Source organism: Neoarius graeffei, chromosome 17, assembly GCF_027579695.1.
Source record: "Neoarius graeffei isolate fNeoGra1 chromosome 17, fNeoGra1.pri, whole genome shotgun sequence".
Classification (NCBI taxonomy): domain Eukaryota; kingdom Metazoa; phylum Chordata; class Actinopteri; order Siluriformes; family Ariidae; genus Neoarius; species Neoarius graeffei.
The window spans coordinates 49,816,514-49,844,455 of NC_083585.1; the positions used below are offsets into that span (position 1 = coordinate 49,816,514).

The window sequence follows — 27,942 nt, forward strand, 5'->3', positions numbered from 1 at the left end:
AGTCACCAGGTCATCACAGGGCTGACACATAGACACAGACAACCATTCACACTCACACCTACGGTCAATTTAGAGTCACCAGTTAACCTAACCTGCATGTCTTTAGACTGTGGGGGAAACTGGAGCACCCGGAGGAAACCCACGCGGACACGGGGAGAACATGCAAACTCCACACAGAAAGGCCCTCGCCGGCCCCGGGGGTCAAACCCAGGACCTTCTTGCTGTGAGGCGACAGCGCTAACCACTACACCACCGTGCCGCCTACTATTCATTATTATTATTATTATTAACATTTAAAACATGCAAAAAAATTTGAATTCTCAACAGAATGTGAGCAAATATTAGCTCTGATGTTATGTCAAAGGCATCTATGTACTGCATAGCAGAAATATCTAACAAAGTTAGCATGGTAACCAGTTAACCCAGAGACAAGATGGACTGTCTGTCCTGTAATACCACTTAATACCTCAAGAGGCAATAGTGAGTCACTGTAGTAGTGTTCAGTCTGCACTCAGTCCAAAATAAGAGGAGACGAAGTTGTGCATCACTGGTAGCTATATACGCATTAGCCTTTGAGCTCAGACTGCTGAAAACTAAACAAAAGAGAAGCAAATGGGTCACTCCAATTCACAGAATCTCCTAGAATTCAGGCACCAAAATGTGAATTTGTGGTAACTATTTTGTGTGCCAGTATGTTGTATTTTTGAGCAGGGGAAAGCAAAAGAAAAGGGATAGTACTGGGAGAAACGGAATTGCAATGCCAAACACTCAACAGTGAAAGACTGGATTACAGAGCCTGCATGCACATGCCCAGACATTGTAATCTCATTTTTGGACTGAATGCAAACACTTAGTGCGAGTCTAAAAGTTACAGGTTGCTAGAAGCTCCTGAACAGGTTTTTAGTGGTCCTGTGGAAGGTCTGCTAATTCACAAGATGGCAACTGCAAAAGCACATTCTCATGAAGGTAAGGTGGCACTCCTCTTATTGGCCCGGTTATTAAACCAAACCTATCATTCAAAAACATTCATCTATGTGGTTATTTTATTCTGTCATAGGCAGTGTGTTTAGTCAGTTACATTATTAAAAAAGAAAGGTAACATATCTCCTGTGTCACAAGCCATAACAGTCTCTAGCACTGTTGATGCTCAAGTTGCTTTGGATGTCTTCCTGCTAAAAACTGAGCTACTGCCTGACTGATGTGGGAGTTGCTGTGGCTGCCTTCTTGCTATTCTTGCCCTGTGTCTGAAATCGCTCACTCGTTCCCTACTCCCTATATAGGGAATTACGATATAGAGGACTATATAGTGAGCTCACTGATAAGATGAAAAAACGCTTTTGGACACTAGTCCGTCACGCTGGTACTTACGTCATTACTGTCGCACGATTAAAACGTGCCAAATCAGTCAGCTAGTGGGTTTTCAAAGTAATAAATACATGCATGTATTTTTGTGATAAATCCATATTATACTGAGCGTATTTCTCCCAATCAATACAAAGTACCTGCATCTTTCATTTTTTTTTAATCAAGGCTGAATACTTTCTTCTTTGCCGCTGCCTTTTATGAAATCAAATTTGAGACTTTTAACTTGATTTCTTTCAGCGCGACCACAGTGCATGATGGAATATATTGCTTTGGTTAGTGACCAATCGGTTGTACACTACTTTTCGTGATGCATTGTGGGATACTTTGAGTGCACTATATAGGGTGTAAATAATCCTCACTAAGGTTTCGGACAGCACTACAAAATGGTGTCCTCACTATATAGTGCCCTATATAGGGAGTAAGGAGAGATTTCGTAAACAGGGCAGATGTGGATGTTTTCTTGCTAAAAACTGAACTAAGCACAATATAACAAACTATAGACTGATGCCACATGTGAAGATAATAAGATAGCAGTGTTATTTTGACAGGCTCTTCAAGTTTCAGCAGTTTGTTTGAATTTTGTGTATTTTTGCCCTGCTATTATATACAACCCCGATTCCAAAAAAGTTGGGACAAAGTACAAATTGTAAATAAAAATGGAATGCAATAATTTACAAATCTCAAAAACTGATAGTGTTCATAATAGAATATAGACAACATATCAAATGTCGAAAGTGAGACATTTTGAAATTTCATGCCAAATATTGGCTCATTTGAAATTTCAGGACAGCAACACATCTCAAAAAAGTTGGGACAGGGGCAATAAGAGGCTGGAAAAGTTAAAGGTACAAAAAAGGAACAGCTGGAGGACCAAATTGCAACTCATCAGGTCAATTGGCAATAGATCATTAACATGACTGGGTATAAAAAGAGCATCTTGGAGTGGCAGCGGCTCTCAGAAGTAAAGATGGGAAGAGGATCACCAATCCCCGTAATTCTGCGCCAACAAATAGTGGAGCAATATCAGAAAGGAGTTTGACAGTGTAAAATTGCAAAGAGTTTGAACATATCATCATCTACAGTGCATAATATCATCAAAAGATTCAGAGAATCTGGAAGAATCTCTGTGCGTAAGGGTCAAGGCCGGAAAACCATACTGGGTGCCCGTGATCTTCGGGCCCTTAGACGGCACTGCATCACATACAGGCATGCTTCTGTATTGCAAATCACAAAATGGGCTTAGGAATATTTCCAGAGAACATTATCTGTGAACACAATTCACCGTGCCATCCGCCGTTGCCAGCTAAAACTCTATAGTTCAAAGAAGAAGCCATATCTAAACATGATCCAGAAGTGCAGACGTCTTCTCTGGGCCAAGGCTCATTTAAAATGAACTGTGGCAAAGAGAAAAACTGTTCTGTGGTCAGACGAATCAAAATTTGAAGCTCTTTATGGAAATCAGCGACGTCGTGCCATTCGGACTAAAGAGGAGAAGGACGACCCAAGTTGTTATCAGCGCTCAGTTCAGAAGCCTGCATCACTGATGGTATGGGGTTGCATTAGTGTGTGTGGCATGGGCAGCTTACACATCTGGAAAGACACCATCAATGCTGAAAGGTATATCCAGGTTCTAGAGCAACATATGCTCCCATCCAGACGACGTCTCTTTCAGGGAAGACCTTGCATTTTCCAACATGACAATGCCAAACCACATACTGCATCAATTACAGCATCATGGCTGCGTAGAAGAAGGGTCTGGGTACTGAACTGGCCAGCCTGCAGTCCAGATCTTTCACCCATAGAAAGCATTTGGCGCATCATAAAACGGAAGATACGACAAAAAAGACCTAAGACAGTTGAGCAACTAGAATCCTACATTAGACAAGAATGGGTTAACATTCCTATCCCTAAACTTGAGCAACTTAATCCCCAGACGTTTACAAACTGTTGTAAAGAGAAAAGGGGATGTCTCACAGTGGTAAACATGGCCTTGTCCCAACTTTTTTGAGATGTGTTGTTGTCATGAAATTTGAAATCACCTAATTTTTCACTTTAAATTATACATTTTCTCAGTTTAAACATTTGATATGTCATCTATGTTCTATTCTGAATAAAATATGGAATTTTGAAACTTCCACATCATTGCATTCCATTTTTATTTACAATTTGTACTTTGTACCAACTTTTTTGGAATCGGGGTTGTGTGTGTGTGTGTGTGTGTGTGTGTGTATATAATATATATATATATATATATAAACTGAATTGAATAAAAAATATCTTTACACTATATTCAGTGAGTGAGAATTCTGTGAAAGTGGTTGTCGTGCATTTGGGGAGAAGGGGGAGGCAGCACTGTGCATTTCCTTCTTTCTTACTATAGGGGTGGAAACCCAAACTTTCTGGTGATATATTGCCCCCTATTTGATTGGAATATAGAGTATGAATTCACCAGGTGGCCAAATTTTTACGCATTGCACCTTTAAACATAAAGCACTTCATGGTAATGCACATTAATGCTGTAACTACAGGACAAGCTTCTGAATTCCACTGCCTGCTGCAATACACACATTGGTTGACAATCAGAATTGAGCTGACAGATGAGAAATTTATACTATGTTGATTAATTAACATGCATGGATGGCACACAAGCTTTTCAGAATCAGAATATGCAGGCATTTGAAAACCCTGATGAAACAGAAGAATCGTGTAAAGCTGTCACAGAACTCCTGCTAAGACATTACAAAGAGAATATTGAGAGAAATTTGAGATGCTAGCCAGATTCAAATATTTTTTACTTGCATTATATTTTTAACTGTGAGTAGAGAACACCACAGCACATTGGCAAAATATTTGGCAAAAAAATTGTTGAATTTGTGTCGATGCAGAAAACACCATGTTCTTCTTCATCAGGATTAGATAATGACTATGGATATACTATCGTCCCCTTGCCACAAACTCGTTCATTCATTCATGTCCACATTAATGCACTCAACTTGCCGGACATAGGTCATTACATCTTGAGGGCTACCACTTGTTAACTTTATCGAATAAGCTTCCAGACAACAAAAACATGGGACTGGGCAGCACATTGGAGTTTTCACTTGCCTGGTGGGCTAGCATAATGAATTACTCATTTGTTTACCCTTTCAAGTGAATTTTAAGTTGTGTAGAGACACAAAAATGTCTAACTAAAAGTGGCATGATAACATATCCTACCTCTGTTTTCCAATACCTTCAAGCTGTGACAAACAAAAATCTCTAGGCTCATCAGCACTGCAGCTGTCAACCTCCAAAGAGGCTATCTGCAACTCACAAAAAATGAGCATAGTTATATAAGATATGACACAGATCAATGTATGACACTTTGCAATTGTTTGGGACTCAAACTTAGACACAAAAGCTTTTTGGGCATAATTTTAGGGTTAATTAGTCCAAATGATAATGGCAAGTGTGAAAGTAATATGGCCCTGGTCACACTATTAGTCTCACTCCAAAAAATGTCATGTCTAAGCTCCTATTGGATCATGTTAGATATTTATCACCAAAAGCACATCATGTCCTAATAGTGTTCACATAGGAATAGCTTGGGTAGCATAATGATTTTTTTTTTCTGATCTATTTCAAGGTGACCACACCACAGTCACCCAAAGCCTCCCATTTGGCCGTATGCCGTGTTGCATGCAGATATAGGATCAGATAGGAACTGTTCATAGTTTTTGCCTGTTTGGCATAGCCTCTAAATTTCTTTTTGGTTGGACTACTAAGAGTTGATAGTTTAAATGTGTAGTAAGATTCAAGCTGCATGTTGAATGTCAGTCTCACCAGATGCAATGCAACCCCATGGCTCTATATGTGACTTTTCCCATAAACAACCTTTCATCTATTTCTTGTAGGCTGCTGTGTCCCAACAGGTAAGAACTGGAGTCATAAAAAAAAATGCTCTCTGAGAAGGCGGCATCTAACTTATATATAGGTGTAATACACAGACTTTTGAAACACTGAGAATTTTAAGATGTGCCATTTGGCCAAAGTTCATTCGACTATTTTCCGTAAACGTTTATGTCACATATGGAATTTCAATTTCCTCTGTAACTGGTGTTCCAATTCTGCTGAAATTTTCAAGTTTTGCTGCAAAGAAAGTGTGTTTACTATGCTTGGATCATTGACAAGCCTAGGTAACTTTCCTCATGTTACTACTGTGTTTCTTTTTCTTTTATCCCTGTCTTCCTGCCCTGTTCCCCCTCTGTAAGGACAGGTTAATGGTCAATTTCACTGGTAACAGTGATAATAAAGGGTTCATTCATTCATTCATAAAGTGAATTTTAGAAATATTGAGTTTACACCACCTTCTCATTTGAAGCAGAAAAGTCTTCTTGTTGCTTCATCCAGATGTCTGGATAATGTGCACTCGGTCCCATTAAGCTCTCAATCCCTGCGATTTGTTAACTTTAGGGTATTAGGAAATCAAAAAGTATAGTACTGGGTACATACAAGGATGTTTCAATTTTACCCCTTGTGCAACATAACTGGGACCAATAGCATGACCAGGGCCATACACGTTTGGTGTGCTGATAAATTACTTACATTTCCAATTCTCCTAAGAGTGACATTGTGGAAGCTTCCATCAGCCACTGGTTTAGCTGTCTCCAGTCTTGTAACCCCTGACCCAAGATTAAAAGAGAGACGTAGCCTTCCATCCACAATTTCAAGTGCAAGAAACTCTGAAGTTGACAGCTCTCCCGGATTGTACAAAAGCAAAGAGTTCTGTTTCACAGTTGCAAATTCCAGAGAGATAAAATTGTATCTGGGATTTAAAGGGGGAAATTCCAAATAGGACAACTCCTCAAAGCCATAACTATGCTCTTCACAGTTAACTCCAGTGACACCTGAGAACGAATATTCATGTTAAAATCTAAAAATTGCTCACTAATGTCAATAGAAATTATATTATTTTGATGCCATATGAAAAAAAAAGCATCTTACCAAATGGACAGTGACAAGTATACCCTGTTAAAAAATTTGAGCATTGGCCATGGAGGCAAGGGGATGATGCACAATGGTCTATAATGTAGTCACAAAATCTTCCTATGGATAATAAAGAACATAATTATTTTGCACCTCTAGCTGAAATTGTACTCAAAAGTTTTTCTTTTTATCTTCATTCAACACTTTATCCTAGAAAGGGTTGCAGTGGTTCTTGAGTCTATCCTGGGAATACTGGGCATGTTTTTGGGAGTTCAGAGGAAATCAAAGAACTTGTTGAAAACCCATATGAACACACTGAGACCACTGGGTAGGAGGGACTGCATTACTCACTCCTCTGTGAAAATAAGTGTGCCACTAACCAATTGTGGGCATCTCTGTGCTCCTGAATACAGAAGAGGAAAACACTTTCCTGTGTTCAGCTGCCCTGTGATGTAATGTCAACAGCAGTTTGAAAAGATGTGTTTTTTGGCTTCACATGTCTCAAAGGAAGCATGTGCTAGCCTTTACCTTCCCTGGTTGGTAGCTGTCATGCGATAGTGTGTGGAAATTGGCAAGTGACCAAATTGGGGGAAAATTGGGATGGATGGATGGATGGATGGATGGATGGATGGATGGATGGATGGATGGATGGATGGATGGATGGATGGATGGATGGATGGATAATGATACAAATGTCCTAGTTACCTTCATATCCAGGTCTGCAGTCACAGAAGAATCCTCCTTGTATGTTCCAGCATGTCCCACCATTTGAACACACCACTCTCTGACACTCATTATCAACAACAGAACAATGCATTCCAGAGAAGCCCTCTGAGCAATGGCATAGAAATCCTCCAGGGTTGTTAAAGCAGCTACCTCCATTTTCACAAGGGTTTTCCAAGCATTCATCTATATCATACTCACACCTAGTTCCAGTAAAGCCAGCAGGGCATGAACAGTTATAAACCTCTGCATACTGTGGAGACACAAATATGAGACGAGAACTCTCCAAAACAGCAACATCTTGAGTAATATGGATATTTCTGTTACAGGTGGCACCATTTTGGCAGGGTTTGAGTGAGCACGGATCACTGGTTATTTGAGATATAGTCACATTGCTCTGTACCTCAAGCAACTTCTTATGCATGCGTGAGATGCCACTTGCCACAGTTCCACTCAGATACAGTCCATTATAACTTTTCATTGCTGCAAGAAGAACTGTTTCATTGCCCTGTATCCTCATTCCAAATACATGACTCTTAGATGCTTGTAGATTGAAGAGGCTATCCAGAGCTTTTGCAAACTTCAGGTAGTTCAGTGACAAAAAGTTCTCAAGATTGGCAAAAGAGACATAGAACAAGACACAATTGTCCAATGACAAATTGGTAAACCCTTTATAATTTACATAGATGCTGTTGTTTACTGATGGGTGGAAGTGGTCACTTGCTTCAACAGTGAAATTGTGTGCTGCCTCTCCTTGAAATGGTGAAGACCATAAGTCACACATCCCAAAAGGAAAACTAAACATCTTCCTCTGTCCATTTATAATAGTGCAGTTAAACACATCTAATTCATCCAGATCATCTGGTCTCACATTACCAATCAGTCCTCCATGGAAAAAGGTTCCATAATATTTGACAAAAATATTGATTGTTCGTTGTACTGGTGGATTGTCATTTTCATCCAGAACCTTAACATGAAACATGGTGGTGGAGGACAAGGGAGGGGAACCTGCATCCTGGATTACTACATGTATATCGAAAAAAGGACTGACTTCACGATCCAGTGGTCTGGAAGTGAAAAGAACTCCATCAGATGTGAGTGTAAAACTGTTTCTCAAGGCAGGCCTTATAAGCCAGTATGTGAAAGGACCTTGATTTGGAGGGAGATCATCATCAACAGCTGTCAATGTAGCCACTAATGTGCCATGTGGCTGATTTTCCCGAACAAATCCATCTGTGGATGTAAGTCTAGGGGCATTATCATTGATGTCAATAATGGTAAAGACTACAGATGTGCTGCCTGTTTCAGGATGTGAGCCCTCATCAATCGCGATAACTGTGAGGTTATAAAAAGGCCACAACTCTCTATCCAGCTCATTGTATACGCTGATAATTCCAGTGACAGGATCAATAATGAAGGAGTTGTTAACATTTCCACTCTCTATGCCATAGGAGAACCTGCTCCATTTCAGTACTACATCTTGATCTGAGGCGCTTACTTGAACTACAGAGGTCCCAACTGAAGTATCCTCGCGTATCATTATTTCATAGAGAGCAGAATCAAATTCTGGAGGATCATTTTCATCAATTATATGTATGTGAACAAGGGCTTCATCAACGTTGAAGCCGGTAATGCTCCCTCTGTTTTTAGCAATTATGTGGAGAGCAGCATGATTCTGTCCTTGATTTCTCATGTCTTTGGAGGTGTATATCTTTCCACTCTTTTCATGAACTACAAAGCCAGCTTTTTTACTTTGACCAAAAAGTAAGTAATGAATCTCACCATTAAACCCCAAGTCATAATCTATAGCCACAACACTTCCAATTTCTGTTTGTAAAGGAACAGTTTCAGGCACAGAGAAGTTGTAAATATGTTTCTGGAAACTCGGTATATATTCATTGACATCTATCAACTGAATGGTAACATGTGCTATATCATATAAATTTTGATTATCTAAGTTAGAGGCCTTGACAGTAAGTTCAAAACTCTGCTGTTGCTCAAAGTCAAGCATCTCCAGAGTGTATATAGTACAGTTTATGGAATCCAAATAAAAGTAATCCATGTCCCCTGATATTAGTGAATACGTTATTTGTGCATTACTTCCAGAATCTTTATCAGTGGCGATGATCTGAATCACTGAAGATCCTATTGCACTGTTTTCTAAGAGAGAAGCCATGTACTCAGTAGAAGTGAAGACTGGTGGATTATCATTAATGTCTGTAACATTTATGGTGACACTGATTCTCCCAGTCTTGGAGAACCAGGCTCCATCTTTGGCAATGATAAGAATGTGATGAATTTCTATCGTCTCAAAGTCAAGGTGTTTCGCTAGCTTGATCAGTCCTGAAAGGTGCTCTATATAAAACAGTCCATCCGTATTCCCATCTTCAATTGAATAAGACACCAATCCACTCAAACCAGCATCTTGATCTTGTGCCTGAATCTTTCCAATGACCGACCCCAAAGGGAGGTTTTCGGGGACAGAAAATGCAATGTGATTTTCTGAAAAATAGGGACTGAACAAATTTTCCTGTGTTACTTCCAACTTGATGTCAATCTGGGCAGAAAGAGGAGGGAAGCCTCTGTCTTTGGCTGTAACTACAAGATTGAGGAAAGTGCTGAAATTGGGCCTGAATGTTCTATTCAAACATACTTTCCCAGTAAAATGTTCCACCTCAAAATAATTTGATGCGTTCCCTCCACTGATGATGTACTCAACACTATTGTTCTTTTTTGGAAAGTCTGGATCTATGGCTGTTAAATGGAGAACCTCTGTTCCAACAGGCAAGGTAAAAGGAACTGACACATTTGGCATAAAAGGCAAAAAAGAGGGTGGAAAATAATTATGTTGAACAAAGATTACTGTGACCATGACTGAGCTGTTCAAAGGTATATTGCCACAATCTACAGCTACAACAGTAAAGTTAAAGCTTTGAGATTCAGATTCATTGAGGATAATCAGTTGTTTTGTAGAAATGTCTCCAGTAGATATGTTAACAAAGAACTTCTCACTTGGTGGTTCAATAAAGTACATAATTTGGGCATTTTGTCCAAGGTCCCTGTCCATGGCAGTGACTTTTAAAAGGAAAATGTCCTTGTCTTTTGTCTCAGGAATAGTTACAAAATACCTGGGCTGTGAAAAAAATGGTATATTGTCATTGATATCTGTAATGATTACAGTGACATCTGTACTGATGCTCCAAGCTGAATCATTAGCATTAACTCTCACAATATAATGGTCTTGATGCTCTCTATCCAAAGGACCCACCACAAATATTCTTCCACTATTTCTGTCAATACTGAAAGGTATTTGCTCATCTTGGTCTTCAATAGAATAAGAAATGATAGCATTAACACCAATATCTTCATCCATAGCTGTTATGTGGATCACTGGAAAGCCAGCTAGTGCATCCTCAGAAAGCTCTATAAAGAAAATCTCAGAAAAACGAGGTGCATGGTCATTTGTGTCCAGAACAACTATATTTACTACTGCAGTCGAAGTGTGCCTACTGTCATCTTTATCTACAGCTTTAATAATGAGTTTGTACTCTGGTATGTCCTCTCTGTCTAAACTCCTTTTTGTTCGAAGAATGCCATGAGTTTTATCTATTGTAAATGCATCATCTATGTTCCCAGACAAAATGGTATATTGTACTTGTCCATTTGCAGGAGAGTCAGCATCAGTCGCAACCACATCACATACCCAACCCACAGGTAAGTTCTCAAATACTTCGCACCGATACTCTTTCATCGTGAAGATAGGTGGGTTATCGTTCACATCACTGACGTTCAAATAAATTTCAGCATAAGTGGAAAACGGTGGGAGACCTGAGTCTCTAGCCTCGACTAAAAGATGGAAATCTTTGTTGCTTTCAAAATCCAAAGATCCTTTCACCTTCATCTCACCAGTCTGCTCATGTAGCTCAAATACCTCTCCAATGTTTCCAGTTGCCAAGTAAAAAGATATAGGTTCAAATCTATTTGTGTCTGCTGTAGCTACTGCCACCATGGTTCCAGGAAGTGTGTCTTCAGGGAGCAAATGCTGACTGACCTGCACCACAAGATGGGGAAAATCTGAAGCATTTTGGAATCGTACAGTCAAGGTGGTGTTATCTATTTTAGGATTGGCACCTCCATCCTGCACACGAACACTGACTGTAATGTCTCTTGTACTTTTGAGGGCCTCTGTGCTGAACACGGTTCCCCTGTCAGAATTTATAGTAAAGAGATGGGCATCTTGTCCATATAGAGAGAAATTCAGCTGTCCGTTATTTCCTTCGTCTGCGTCCTCGGCCATTACTGCACACACTACTGATCCTGCAAGTATACAGATTTAAAAGTCAGGCATATAGAATATAATGTACAAATATTAATTATTTTATTCATTTTATTGTGTGCACACAGTCTCGACCCAAATGTGTTTTTCTGCCTGTCATCATGTGATGCTTTTCTAATAGAATAAGCCTACCTCTGACTGCATCATGGTTAATTCTGTTTCATTTTTCTATTGAAAATATATCAGTCAAAAATAAAGAAAAAAGCACACTAGGGCATATGCTTTGGTGATTTGTATCTGGAGTAAGGGTGTTCTTAGGCACAATGCAAAGCAGAACAAAAGGAAGTGGAGTGCCTAAGATTCCCTTAGCCATGTTAAAATCACTGAAATATAACCCAAACTATCCATTTTACAACTGGCCATTAAGTATAGTCACTGTGATTAAATGACCATTCCCATTCTTACACGTGATTCTTACCTTTGGTCAGTTCAGCAGGAACATTGGCAACATATGGTCCATAGAGTATTTGGGGTGAGTTATCATTCACATCCTGTACTATTACTCGTACAGTAGTCAAACTTGAGAGAGAATTCGTGGCATTCCCATCATGGGCAACTACAGTCAAACTGTAAGAGGCCATTGCCTCTCTGTCCAGGGCACCGGTGGTAAATAACTCTCCGTTTGTTTCATTTATGGAAAATGGTGCACTGGATCTTTCTAAAGAATACCTGCATAAAATATGGGAGTCAGTTTGCAATATATTTGAGTATTACTCAAATTACTTCAACAGAATATTACACTTAGTGTTATTCTGTCACTTACCTATAACCTGTACAATTCAACTGAAAAACAAACAAATCTGTTATGGGGAAAAACATAAAAATTAAAAAACATACAATAAGCTAGATGCATAAGTGTGCACACCATTAAATTAATAATTAGTTGAAGCACCTTTTGATTTAATTACAGCATTCAGTCTTTTTGGGTTCTCACCTGCCATCAATTAAAATGACTCTGATTAACCCCAAATAAAGTTTAGGTGTCCTAGTAGGATTTTCCTGACATTTACTCAGTTGCATCCTCCAGCAAAAGCCAGGGTTCACAGAGAGCTTACAAAGCATCAAAGGGATCTCATTGTTGAAAGGTATCAGTCAGGTGAAGGGTACAAAAAAATTTCCATGGCATTAGATATACCATGGAGCACAGTGAAGACAGTCATCAAGAAGTGGAGAAAATATGGGACAACAGTGACATGACAGAGAACTGGACGTCCTTCCAAAATTGATGAAAAGACAAGACGAAAACTAGTCAGGGAGGCTGCCAAGAGGCCTACAGCAACACTGAAGGAACTGCAGGAATTTCTGGCAAGTACTGGTTGTGTACTACATGTGACAGCAATCTCCTGTATTCTCCATATGTCTGGACTATGGGGTAGGGTTGCAAGATGGAAGCCTTTTCTTACAAAGAAAAATATCCAGGCCCAGCTAAATATTGCAAAAAAAAAAAACCATCAACTCTCCCAAAAGCATGTGAGAAAATGTTTTATGGTCTGATGAAACCAAGGTTGAACTTTTTGGGCACAATTCCAAAAGGTACGGTTAGGTCCATATATATTTGGACACTGACACAAATTTTGGTTTTTTTTACCTGTTTACTGAAACATATTCAAGTTATAGTTATATAATGGACATGGGCATAAAGTCCAGACTTTCAGCTTTCATTTGAGGGTATCCACATTAAAATTGGATGAAGGGTTTAGGAGTTTCAGCTCCTTAACATGTGCCACCCTGTTTTTAAAGGGACCAAAAGTAATTGGACAATTGACTCAAAGGCTATTTCATGGGCAGGTGTGGGCAATTCCTTCGTTATGTCATTCTCAATTAAGCAGATAAAAGGCCTGGAGTTGATTTGAGGTGTAGTGCTTGCATTTGGAAGATTTTGCTGTGAAGAAAACATGCAGTCAAAGGAGCTCTCCATCCAGGTGAAACAAGTCATTCTTAAGCTGCGAAAACAGAAAAAACCCATCCGAGAAATTGCTACAATATTAGGAGTGGCAAAATCTACAGTTTTGTACATCCTGAGCAAGAAAGAAAGAAAGCACTGGTGAACTCATCAATGCAAAAAGACTTGGACACCCACAGAAGACAACAGTGGTAGATGATCGCAGAATAATTTCCATGGTGAAGAGAAACCCTTTCACAACAGCCAACCAAGTGAACAACACTCTCCAGGAGGTAGGCGTATCAATATCCAAATCTACCATAAAGAGAAGACTGCATGAAAGTAAATACAGAGGGATCACTGCACAGTGCAAGCCACTCATAAGCCTCAAGAATAAAAAGGCTAGATTGGACTTTGCTAAAAAACATCTAAAAAAGCCAGCACAGTTCTGGAAGAACATTCTTTGGACAGATGAAACCAAGATCAACCTCTACCAGAATGATGGAAAGAAAAAAGTATGGTAAAGGTGTGGTACAGCTCATGATCCAAAGCATACCACATCATCTGTAAAACACAGCGGAGGCAGTGTGATGGCTTGGGCATGCATGGCTGCCAGTGGCACTGGGTCACTAGTGTTTATTGATGATGTGACACAGGACAGAAGCAGCCAGATGAATTCTGAGGTATTCAGAGACATACTGTGTGCTCAAATGCAGACAAACTGATTGGTCGGCATTTCATAATACAGATGGACAATGACCCAAAACATAAAGCCAAAGCAACCCAGGAGTTTATTAAAGCAAAGAAGTGGAATATTCTTGAATGGTCAAGTCAGTCATCTGATCTCAACCCAATTGAGCATGCATTTCACTTGTAAAAGACTAAACATCAGACAGAAAGGCCCACAAACAAACAGCAACTGAAAACCGCTGCAGTAAAGGCCTGGCAGAGCATTAAAAAGGAGGAAACACAGCATCTGGTGATGTCCATGAGTTCAAGACTTCAGGCAGTCATTGCCAACAAAGGGTTTTCAACCAAGTATTAGAAATGAACATTTTATTTACAATTATTTAATTTGTCCAATTACTTTTGAGCCCCTGAAATGAAAGGATTGTGTTTAAAAAATGCTTTAGTTCCTCACATTTTTATGCAATCATTTTGTTCAACCCACTGAATTAAAGCTGAAAGTCTGAACTTCAACTGCATCTAAATTGTTTTGTTCAAAATCCATTGTGGTAATGTACAGAACCAAAGTTAGAAAAATGTTGTCTCTGTCCAAATATTTATGGACCTAACTGTATGTTTGGTGCAAAAACAGCACTGCACATCACCAAAAGAACACCATACCCACGGTGAAGCATGGTGGTGGCAGTATCATGTTTTGGGGTTGTTTATCTTCAGCTGGAATAGGGGCTTTAGTCAAGGTGGAGGGAATTATGAACAGTTCTAAATACCAATCAATTTTGGCCCAAAACCTTCAGGAGTCTGCTAGAAAGATGAAGAGGAATTTCATCTTTCAGCATGACAATGAGCCCAAGCATACAGTGGTGCTTGAAAGTTTGTGAACCCTTTAGAATTTTCTAGATTTCTGCATAAATATGACCTAAAACATCATCAGATTTTCACACAAGTCCTAAAAGTAGATAAAGAGAACCCAGTTAAACAAATAAGACAAAAATATTATACTTGGTCATTTATTTACTGAGGAAAATGATCCAATATTACATATCTGTGAGTGGCAAAAGTATGTGAACCTCTTGGATTAGCAGTTAATTTTAAGGTGAAATTAGAGTCAGGTGTTTTCAATCAATGGAATGACAATCAGGTGTGAGTGGGCATCCTTTTTTTTAAAGAACAGGGATCTATCAAAGTCTGATCTTCACAACACATGTTTGTAGAAGTGTATCATGGCACGAACAAAGAAGATTTCTGAGGACCTCAGAAAAAGTGTTGTTGATGCTCATCAGGCTGGAAAAGGTTACAAAACCATCTCTAAAGAGTTTGGACTCCACCAATCCACAGTCAGACAGATTGTGTACAAATGGAGGAAATTCAAGACCATTTTTACCCTCCCCAGGAGTGGTCAACCAACAAAGATCACTCCAAGAGCAAGGTGTGTAATAGTTGGTGAGGTCACAAAGGACCCCAGGGTAACTTCTAAGCAACTGAAGGCCTCTCTCACATTGGCTAATGTTAATGTTCATGAGTCCACCATCAGGAGAACACTGGACAACAATGGTGTGCATGGCAGGGTTGCAAGGAGAAAGCCACTGCTCTCCAAAAAGAACATTGCTGCTTGTCTGCAGTTTGCTAAAGATCACTTGGACAAGCCAGAAGGCTATTGGAAAAATGTTTTGTGGACAGATGAGACCAAAATAGAACTTTTTGGTTTAAATGAGAAGCGTTATGTTTGGAGAAAGGAAAACACTGCATTCCAGCATAAGAACCTTATCCCATCTGTGAAACATGGTGGTGGTAGTATCATGGTTTGGGCCTGTTTTGCTGCATCTGGGCCAGGACCGCTTGCCATCATTGTTGGATCAAGGAATTCTGAATTATACCAGCAAATTCCAGAGTTGAAGCTGTTCTGTACGGAGAAATGGGCTAAAATTCCTCCAAGCCAGTGTGCAGGACTGATCAACAGGTACCACAAACATTTAGTTGCAGTTATTGCTGCACAAGGGGGTCACAACAGACACTGAAAGCAAAGGTTCACATATTTTTACCACTCACAGATATGTAATATTGGATCATTTCCCTCAATAAATAAATAGCCAAGTATAATATTTTTGTCTCATTTGTTTAACTGGGTTTTCTTTATCTACTTTTAGGACTTGTGTGAAAATCTGATGATGTTTTAGGTCATATTTATGCAGAAATATAGGAAATTCTAAAGGGTTCACAAACTTTCAAGCACCACTGTACATTGAAATCAACAAAAGAATGGCTTCACCAGAAGAAAATTAAAGTTTTGGAATGGCCCAACCAGAGCCCAGACCTAAATCCAATTGAAAATCTGTGGGGTGACCTGAAGATGGCTGTGCACAAGAGATGCCCTCGCAATTTGACAGATTTGGAGCGCTTTTGCAAGGAAGAGTGGGCAAATATTGCCAAGCCTAGATGTGGCAGGCTGATAGACTCTGACCCAAAAAGACTGAATGCTGTAATTAAATCAAAAGGTGCTTCAACAAACTATTAGTTTAAGGGTGTGCACACTTACCGTATGCAACCAGCTTATTGTATGTTTTTTTTATTTTTTATGTTTTCCCCCAAACAGATTTGTTTGTTTTTCAATTGAATTGTACAGGTTGTAGGTCACATTAAAGAAGGGAAATTTTTTGAAATCATTTATCATGGTCTCATTTTTTACATCAGAAAAACCTATCATTTTAATGGGGCGTGTTGCCTAGGCTATCATCCAAGAAAATCATTGGGACTTCTCTTCCCTCCATTCAGGATATCACACCTAAGTGCTGCATGTCCTGAGCAAGTGACCCCTCACACCCTCACTATGGACTGTTCTCTCTCCTGGCCTCTGGAAAGGGGTTCCACAGCATTCAGTGCAGGACCACCAGGTTCTGTAACAGCTTTTTCCCCCAGGTCACCAGACTGCTGTACTCCAAATCCATACTCTAAATCAAACTGAACTCTAAACTTCTATTTATACTTGAACAATTCCTAATTCCACAGGTCACTTTATACTATTGCACTTTATAATATTTTTTGTTGCTGCATATTTTAATATACTTTGATATTTTATTCTGTGCTGAGCCAATTGCAACAAAATTTTGTTCTGTGTACACTTGTTGCATACTGAATGACAATAAAAGTTGTCTATGTCTATGTTGCACAGATAATGTTGGGTAAAGAGGCAGTTTAACAAATGCAGTGGTAAAAACAATGCATATGCCTAAAAACATCTAAAACCATGCTAAGTGTAATTTCCTCAAGCTATCATAGAGAAACAACAAAATCAGTTATTTAATTGACATAATTGATTCCTTTTGTAATCAAATACCAGCTGTCAATATTTCCATGATGCTCCTGTGCTGCAGTTGGAATCAAATCTCAAAATGCATTCACTGTTAAAGATTTTTAAGAAGAAGAAGAAGAAGAAGACTTCTTTATTTGGTCACATGTACACTCAAGCACAGCGAAATTCCTCCTCTGCATTTAACCCATCTGAAGCAGTCAACACACGCATGCATACACAAGTGGGCAATGAGCACACACACATACCCAGAGCAGTGGGCAGCTATGCTACAGCGCCCGGGAAGCAGTTGGGGGTTAGATGCCTTGCTCAAAGGCACTTTAGACATGATCATATTTTTCCTGTGGTCCTGGGAATAGAACTGGCGACCCTTTGGGCCCAAAGCTACTTCTCGAACCTTCAGGCCATGGCTGCCCCCACTTTTTACTTTTGAAGGTACTTTAAATAGATTTTAAAATACTACATCATTTACTTCTAGTTGAGATGTAAGCAACAGAGAAACATGTTTTGTATCAGGAAATCCTGTAGTGTTATTAACTACCTACAGCAGAGAGGAACCGTCAGGGCCTTCTAGGCATTCAGAAAAGCCCCAAATATATCAGCATTTGAAATGTTATATTTAATTTCTTTCATTCTTTAATTGCTTTCATTCTTTCATAATTTAATAATGATTATTCTCTTCTAAGTCTAATTTGGCCTCATTTTCTATCAAATTTTCTTCAGAAATGAAAGGGTTATTGTCCTGAAAATATTAAAATCGAGTTATCCAATGAGGTTTTTTTGTTTGTTGTCTCTAGGCTGAAAAGAGTTTAGAGCTGGCTCACTCATTTGTTAGGACTTCATTGCCGGGACAGAAGGTCATGGCAGTGTATGTTTGTGTAGGAAGTGACAGATGAATGAACCAATCAGATTTTGATTTATAGTGGGAGGGACCAAAAATTTATCACCCTCGGCCTTCTTGAAGGCCAACGCGAGCTTAACTGCAACTCAGTGCCGTCAGTGCAGCAGTGAAGTCACCTTCCAGCCAGTGTAGCATTCATCAGCCGTGTTAGTAAATGCTAATAAAGCAGTCAAGCCAGTGCTATTGAGAGCAAGTAGCACAGGCGAACGACCGAGAAACTAAGATTTCTGTCTCCAGACTCTTCTTCCACGCTGCACATTCGCTCCAGTATTTTTAACTCATGCTTAAGTATTCATTTCCCTTTGTAATTTACTTACTTTTAAAATCAACATTGACAACTACACACAACTGAGCTACCTGGCACCCTGCCGCTAATCTCTTAAAAAATCCTTTGCCCTGTTGCTTTTTTAGTGTGTCTGGCTAAGTTTTGGCTGAGCTGAAGTCCTAGCTCTAAAGGTAGCAGTTCACCACTGACATACAGTATTTACAGTATAATAGGAAATGTCAGCCATGTGAAGGATTTCCCAGGCCTGTATTAGGACCATTAATACATATTGATACATTGATACATTGGCCATACTTGGGGAAAATCTAACCACTTACCTGATTTGCCCATTTACACCAACATCTTTGTCTGTGGCTGTAATTGTTGCAAATATCGTTCCAATTGGGTCATCTTCTGATATAAATGTACTAAATTCATCATCATCAAATACAGGCTTATTGTCATTGACATCATCAACAAGAACATGTATAGTTCCTGTTCCTGTCAGTGGAGGGACACCTAGAAAGTAAAAAACATAATGACCAGGATTTATGTGAAATGCCATAAGGCCCTCTTTTAATTCATGTTTCACATTTTACACATTATAGTAAACCTGATTCAAGGGATCAAATCTAAATCAGAATCCTATGATTTTTGTGTTCATACTAGTCAGCAACAAGGCACTCATGTGTCTCTGTGGGCATTCACTGTCCAGCTTTTTTGTAGTTCTGATGGGAATCATCGTATAATGACATGCACACTATACATTTAACAGTCATTCCATGAAATCGAGTTGTACATGAGCTGATAGCGGCTATAACCCATGCACGACAAGATTGAGTGGAATAAATGTTTTATTCTATCCACATTCACTGGATTTTGAGAAACAGAGCATTTTTTTTTTTGCAAATTCAATCAATAAAAACTTTATACAAAACGTCCGACAAAATCATTTCCACTTAGATTGTAAACAAACCGCCGAAATGACAGTAACAATTTGTGAAAAATATGATAATTCTTGAAAAATTAAAAAAAATAAGTCCTTATGCTCAAATACTTTCATTCCATATTTTGTTGGGGTTTTTTTTTGGGGGGGGTTATTTTCAAGTAGAGTTTTTATTTCATCCTCGATTGGTTCAGCAACATGCTCCACCATTTTATTTTTCTCTACTCACTGTATATGAGCTGATAGCCTGGTAGTTGAGTAGCCAATCAGAGCACATGATTGCTCATATCCAGTGAATGTGGATATAATAAATCACAACAGACATACATGTATTTTAAATCTAAGTAGTCAGTAAGATTGTCAGGGTGGCAAATGCCCCTAGAGAATTCAACTTATTTTACTGTTACAAGTCAAAGTCCCTTCCACGCCAGGATCTGGTTTTCCCAAGCAGTCTCCTGTCCCAGTACTAACCAGCTCTTTGAGGCGCATGGGTGTGGCGCCGATCTCCGGTACTATAGCCCTCAGCATCTCGCCTATACAGCTAGGGTTACAGTAAGGGGCTAGTCCTTTGGTAACCGCAAGAGTCTGACTTCCCTACTCGCATCTGTATTGCAGCGTGCCTTGCCAGATGGCAGGAGGTACCAATTTTATGATGGTCTTTGGTATGACCCGACCGCGAGTAGAACTTGCGATCTCCCAGTCAAGAAGTGGATACGCTAATCACTAGCAGCTCACAGTAATTTTACTGTTACATAGTATAATTATCATTACCTCTGCCAGCTGTGTTGGAGGAAGTTACATTTTTGCCTCCATTTGTTTGTTTATCTTTTCCCAATATAACTCAAAAATTAGTGAATGGATTTTCATAAAATTTGGAGGAAAGGTGAGCCATGGGCCAAGGAAAAATTGATTAGAAGAAGAAGAAACCTTTATTCGTCACATGCACACTTCAAGCACAGTGAAATTCATCCTCTGCATTTAACCCATCTGAAGTAGTGAACACACGCACACACTCAGAGCAGTGGGCAGCCACACCAGAGCACCCGGGGAGCAGTCAGGGGTCAGGTACCTTGCTCAAGGGCACCTCAGCCCAAGGCCACCCCACGTCAACCTAACTGCATGTCTTTGGATTGTGGGGGAAACTGGAGCACCCGGAGGAAACCCACGCAAACACAGGGAGAACATACAAACTCCACACAGAAAGGCCCTCGCCGGCCGCTGGGTTCAAACCCGGAACCTTCTTGCTGTGAGGCGATCGTGCTAACCACTACACCACCGTGCCACCATTCACTACTTTTTGAGTTGAGTTTTTGATGCTGGGAACAGTAAAAAAAATCCTGGATCCACATACATATCCAGATTTGCATCTAATTAGTAATTAGATGCAAATCCAGATATGTATGTGGATCCAGGATTTTTTTTTTACTGTTCCCAGCATCGAAAACTCAACCCAACTCAAAAAGTAGTGAATGGATTTTGATGAAATTTGGTGTACAGCTTTAGTACTAGCCTAGGTTGAAGTGATTTAATTTTGATGTTGCTAATATGTGGCTTGGTGGAGGTATGGACTCTACCAAGTGCCATTCTAGTTCTGTGCTGTATCAATGGAAAATAAAATATTATATTACCTGAGTCCACAGTGATTATCGTTAATACGTGGTGACTTTGTACCTCCCTGTCAAGACTTTGTAATATGTGGAATGTTCCATTTGGATCTAATACGAACAACTCCTTTGAATTTCCATTCTTGATAAAGTATGTCAAATGGCTGTTTACTCCCAGGTCTTCATCAAATGCAGATATCTGGAAAAGACATACACTGTTTATTAAATTTTAGTAAATTAGTAAATTGTGTCGGTATTATTATTATTATTATTATTATTATTGTGAATTCCAGACTACTAAATGCTAGTTTTATTTCCATGGATTTGCAAAAGAATAGAAACCTGATGAATGGTCTCTGAAGGATCTTCCTCATTCTCTAGTACATGTAAAATGAGTAATTCTTGGGAGAAAACAGGAACACAGTCATTTACATCCAGTAGTGTGATATTTATGGTGGCTGTTGAAGATCTTTGAACATCTCCCTTATCCATTGCTGTAACAGTGAAAGAATAGAAAGAGTTCCTCTCTCTGTCCAACTGGTGTATTACTGAGATGACACCCAAGACTGAGTCCACTAGAAACCCACTCTCTGAGATCTCATACCGTACTTCTCCATTATTCCCAGTATCATTATCATTTGCTTGAATGGTAAGCAGGCTTGTTCCATGAGGAGTGCCTTCATATATAAACAGGCTATACGAGGCCTGTGAAAACACTGGGTCATGGTCATTGATGTCCTCAACAACCACTGTCAGGTTCATAGAGCTGGACAGCTGAGGAAATCCTTTATCTCTGACTGTTACTGTGATCGTAATGATCTCTTCAAGCTCCCTGTCCAATTGTTTCTGCAGATATATGACTCCAGTTGTGAGACTGATGCTGAACAATCCCCTTCCTAAATTCTCTAGACTGTATAGAACATCCCCATTGGCTCCAGAGTCTGCATCGACTGCTTGTATAACTGTAACAACAGACTGAAGAGGGATATCCTCTGGACAGGACACAGTACTGTCCGATATGAAGAGTGGAGCATTGTCATTAATGTCCTCAACATAAATAGAAACACGCACAGTGCTTGTAAGATGTGTGTCTTCAGGTACCGAACGATCATTGGCCTGAATTAAAAGACTGTAAATTGCACATTTCTCTCTGTCTAACTCTTGTTTTAAACACAAATTATCCATTTTGTTTATTGAAAACCTGTTTTCGCTGTCTCCAGATATTATGGCAAGATCCAATTCTCCATTTATTCCTGTAAATTAACACAAAAGGAAGAAAAAAAAGAATGTTATGAGAATTCATTTCCCAGATTGCTGACAGATATATATGCTATATGTCTGTAACACTATCTGGCTTGTCTTTTTTTTCCAAAAAAGCTGTACAAAGTCCTCTGTTAAAGCCATCACCATGTATAATGTTGATTTATTTCAACCCTATGAACATTTCATGTGTCCAGAAATTGATGTTGAGTCTACAGTATAGTCTGCCATCCTAAACACAACACAAAGCAAGCAGAGGGACGTTTTCATTGTTTGAACAAGCAGGCAGTTCCCCTGAGACAGCTCCTCTATTCATTTTCTCTGGGAGGCTACAAAGCATCTATGACGTAAGACTTAATGAGACTGATTCCACCATTCCAGCTGGGGCAAGCCTTTCAAACCAAACGTGTGAACCTTACGCTTAACTCCTGAAGCAAACAGACGACAGAGTGAGTCAGCTACACCAGGCAGATTTTACTTTGTATTATTTTTTTTAATGTCTATCTGGTACTCCGGTAGACTAAAAAAGCTCATAAAAAGCCATACAAATATATCATTTTGAGATAAGAATGTAACATTTTCAGTGCTGCGCCATTTGTACTAACCATCATCGGCATCTGAGACATTTAAGTTGAAGAAACACAGGCCGATCCGCGCATCTTCTTGCAGGGAAACGGAGTAAACATTCAGTTTGAATACCGGTGGGTTATCATTGACGTCAACCACGTTGAAATACACCCTGACTCTTGTAAGCTGACTATCTGTGGACTGTACTGCTGCTGTTAGGATGTAGAATTGCTCTGCCTCAAAATCCAACACACGGGATAAAAGGAACTCTCCAGAATGTGGGTTGAGAAGGAAAAGGCCATCTCCATCATCCTCTAGCACAGAATACATTAGGCTCCTGTGTCCTTCATTATGTACTGCTTCCAGATGTCCCACAATTGTTCCTATGTCAGAGGACAGATCAAGGACACAGAGGGAGTCCCTTTTAGATACAATTGCTTTACATAATGATTTCGACTGATGTAGAAATTCAAAAATGTCATGTCTGACGTCAAAGTGTCATATTGTCCAGTTTCTTGCATGTTATAGAGAATTTGGTGGTGAATTAGTTACATTAATAAGGATCATGCTCAGTAGGAGGTGGCACTCAATCTCATGAGGAAACAGTAGGTTGTGTTTGTGGAATGCTGCAAACCACATACACATAACCCATGCTTTACGCACTTTATACGTAACCCGGGCTACAGACAAGGGGCATGGTATTTAGAAAGGACTTTTAAAAAAAGAAAACAGTTGAGTTACTGCTACCAACCTGAAGTTGATTGGTTTCCAAAAACAGCACATCCCAAAGTGCAGGGTGTTTCAAAAAAATTCGATATCATTTCACAATCTACAGTAATAACTTTGCCAATTCTCGGTCAACTGACCTCAAATTTTAACGTGTGGAAACAGGTCAAAATTTTATGTTTAATTGTTTTTTTGTTTGTTTGTTTTTATCTTTTTAGGTATAGAAATGCCATTCACTGGAAAAGAAAAGGCGTTTTGTGTGTTAGAGTATGCTCGAACACAGTTGAACAAGACTGTTTGTATAAGAGAATTCTCTAAAAATGCACCAACTGCAATTTAGATTTGGACATGGCACAAAAAGTTCAAAGAGAAAGGCTGTGTGTGCAGGGCAAAAGGATCCGGACGACGTGTGCCATGTTTCAGGTGGCACACATATTGAAAATTTGTGAAATCATTCATGGAATCCACATACCTTTGAATTTCTCATTCAAATTTTGAGGAATAAATCTTATATTGCTCAACATTAAGCCTGTTCAGTTTCATGTGCCTGGACTATGTAGTTTTTGGGGTATTTACATCTCAAATAATATTATGTTTTTGAAACACCCTGTATTTTATTCCTCTTATACCACAACATTTTGCCAACACTGACTTTTTTTTTTAATTATATGAGACACCATACTTTTTTTTATCCATTTATAGTTACGATTAATGTTGTGGAATGTCTGCGAAACATGTGAGCTCCTGCTGTCACGTACAGCTGCATGTTATAGCAGCTATAAACAAGAGCTATAAAACACCTCTCTTTTTTTCTTTCTTGAACTTTAAAAAAAAAAAAGACCACGAAATGTAACCACAGAGTCCTGTGTCCTGATGACGTTCCTATATCAGAAAACTTAAAATTATAGCTCTACTTCTGACTGTTACAGAGCACTGACACTGGAGACTCCTTCAAATAAAAATCTGTGTCAGAGAAAACTTCACCATATCAACAACACTTTATTAATCCATCTATGGACAGCATCTGCCAGTCCAGGCAAGCCAGTCATAGACTTGTGATTTGAATTAAAGCCACCAGTATTGTCAGAGCCGCTGTTATTTAACAATTATTCACCAATTTTCACTGAGCCTGAGGAGGATAACTGTTTTAGTATAAATATGCAGGTGATTATTTATTTATTTCAAACTTCAAAAGCGGCATGCAAACGTAATAACGGCGCGGCACAGACTTGTATCACTTATCTATGCCGACTCACACCTTTGAATAGTTTTAGATCAAACTTCGTAGCATCTTTAGTGCTTTTAGGAACAGCATTTCCTTTCATCACTTACGGTGACAAAGCAATTGGCAGCCATTTTGCCGAGTCGCTCTAGGTGATTATCGAGAATTAGTATAAATACGCAGGTGATGATAGAAAATCGCGCTCTGATTGGTCGAGAAATTCAGAATATTTCTCGATCAATCACCTCGAGCGACTCGGCAAAATGGCGGCCAAACGCTTTGCCCCCGTAAGTGAGGAAGAATTACAAATTATGAAAGAAAATGCTTTTCCTAAAAGCACTAAAGATGCTACGAAGTTTTGTCTAAAACTATTCAAAGGTAACGTGGGATTGTGATTTATTTGATCTATTTCAAAACAAAGTATTTTATGTGAGTCGGCGTAGATAAGTGACACAAGTCTACATATTCCACGCCTTTATTACATTTGCATGCTACTTTTAAAGTTTGAAATAAATTATTTTTTATATGATTTTTTATATCTCATCTCATCTCAAGCCGCTTTATCCTGTTCTACAGGGTCGCAGGCAAGCTGGAGCCTATCCCAGCTGACTATGGGCGAGAGGCGGGGTACACCCTGGACAAGTCGCCAGGTCATCACAGGGCTGACACATAGACACAGACAACCATTCACACTCACATTCACACCTACAGTCAATTTAGAGTCACCAGTTAACCTAACCTGCATGTCTTTGGACTGTGGGGGAAACCGGAGCACCCAGAAGAAACCCACGCGAACACGGGTAGATCATGCAAACTCCGCACAGAAAGGCCCTCGTTGGCCACAGGGCTCGAACCCGGACCTTCTTGCTGTGAGGCAACAGCGCTAACCACTACACCACCATGCCGCCCCTAATCACCTGTGTATTTATACTAAAACAGTTATCTGCCTCAGGCTCAGTGAATATCGGTGAATAATAACCTCGACTTCATTTCAGTTATTATTCACCAATATTCACGTCGGTGAATAATTGTTAAAAAGTCAGAATTTCGTGACCAATCAGCACGTGTGACTTCCTATAATCACCTGCGTATTCATGCTAAAGAAAATTAATCAACATCTTCTGACTAATCAGATTTGAGAACAGTGCTGTGGTCTAAAAGAACATAATCTCAAGTTAAACCCACCTGGCTGTGTATCTTCTTTCACTTCAAAAGTATATACAGACTTGGTGAAGAATAACTGGGTGCTGGCTCTGTTCAGAGGAACAGAGATGTTCAACCAGTCATTAGTTTGAGAAGCCAGATTTGAGCAATGCACCCCATATCCAGCCAGCGTGCAGAGAATCTGGAGAACCAAGAAGAAATTGTTGGAGCCATGGTTCAGTCCATTTTTATTAATTGCATAACTGACATTACTACCGTGGGAACTGCTGCATATTGTGGCATTTGTAACCAGTTCCCCCAAGACCCGAAGAAAAAGGCTCTTTGTGAGGAACCTTTTCTAAAAGCAGAAACACTATCCCTTGATTTCTATGGTCTCTTCTTTGTGAGCACTTGTTTTTCTGTCTTTCACAATATCCCTCACTAACCTCAGTGTGCTGTTTGGATTCCCCAAGGTACTGGGCAAGTGGGCCGAGATTCAAAGATCACGTAACTGCAGACACACACTGGGACATTAACTAACACATTTTTTTAATAAACTTGGGAATGTCTGTTTGGAAAAAAAAATAAAAGGTTGAAAATCAAGTATAAATAAATAAAAGTACTTTTCAGTAATGCAGAGTTACTGGAGGATAAATGATTAAATGCCTTTTTACTGAAAATAGAAATACTGTATAGTGGCACTTATTTTCCGCAAGGAACCATTAGAGTATACCAAGATTCGATGATTATATAATCTTTGAATGTTAGTACACTCTCAGAAAATAAAGTACATTATTGTACTTTTAAGGGTACAATGTCTGTCACTGGGGCAGAGCCCTCTAAGGTACTTGTTTGTACCTTTTATAGACTGCTTGGGAACATGTCCGTAACTTTTTGGCCCTGAAAAGGTACACACTGTTACCTTGAGGTCCAATAATGAGCCCTAGGGGGTACGTTAGTGCAGATTGTGCCTTGGGGGATAGAAATGGACTCCGAAAGGACCTCTGTCTCTGACAATATACATTTAAATGGTTCCTTGGGGGAAATAAGTGGCACAATACAAGCACTTTGGAACATTCGACCAACATTCAAGGATTTTATATATATCACATGGAAATGTCAATTTGGAAGTAATTTTGTGATTGTACAAAGGTAACAAACAAACAAAAAAGCACATATATGCATTTCAAGTTGAATTGCCATAATGCCGAATTACAAGTGTACAAATGATTTTAAAGAATGTCTGATTTATTGATAAAATAGAAACATAGTGGCACTTACTTTAGTCCTATATTATTTGGTTACCCTCCTCAATGAAAACAAATCAGTCTAGAAATCACTTCACTGAAATATACAATTCTAAAATCTTGAAATCCAAACCTGTCTGTGAATTGTAAAGCAGCCAAAAACTATGTCGCAACACTACTGATATTCAGATCACATCACTGACGTTACCTGATGAATGTACTCACCAAAGAGCGCATAAGGAACATGAGGCTCATCAATCCTAAAGGAGCCATTGGTTGTGTGCATCCATTTACCTCTCTGTGCAGGTAGTGAAAGTCTTCCGAAGTGACATATGAGAGATTACTGCAGTGCTCTCGAAGTCGAACATCCTTAAAACTGATGCAAATCCAGGGGAAAGAAGGCTGTGAAACAAAGTGCTCTGCTGTAGAGCTGTGTAGGAATGAAGTGGGTGAAAAAAAAAAGAAAAAGCCTTCGAAGTCCGCCCCTGGTGAGCAAGTAAGCGTGGTTTATGGTGTAGTCAACTGGCAACTGCTGAGCAAAATCTGACACCTTTCCATAATTAAAAAAAGCATAATACTTTAAGTCTGCTTAATTAATATCTATACTGTCATGTCAATCTAAAGTACAACATTTTTTCACATGATTAAAAGTATAACTAATAAAATGTGTTTCAAAAATGATGCAATCAAAAGTGCATTTGAGGACTTAAAGTACTTGCATTAAAATTGACCAGTTTTGATTTGAATATCAGTCATTAGTAAATTTTCAGTTTAATCAGCATTGAAGTGCACATAACTG

General features: G+C 39.3%; 1 protein-coding gene across 1 annotated transcript; it reads right to left on the reverse strand.

Annotated features, from left to right (window-relative positions):
* Window positions 1-541: 541 nt before the first annotated feature.
* On the reverse strand, window positions 542-27,557 carry LOC132864317 (protocadherin Fat 4). The gene is made up of 12 exons (XM_060897695.1): window positions 27,369-27,557; window positions 25,939-26,098; window positions 22,844-23,188; window positions 21,321-22,231; window positions 21,003-21,177; window positions 18,767-18,947; window positions 11,808-12,058; window positions 7,036-11,370; window positions 6,349-6,450; window positions 5,950-6,251; window positions 4,582-4,667; window positions 542-593 (listed from the first exon to the last, which is right to left on the reverse strand). Exons 1-12 carry the CDS (start codon window positions 27,414-27,416, stop codon window positions 566-568), a joined length of 6,924 nt encoding a protein of 2,307 aa, XP_060753678.1. The 5' UTR covers window positions 27,417-27,557; the 3' UTR covers window positions 542-565.
* Window positions 27,558-27,942: the final 385 nt, after the last annotated feature.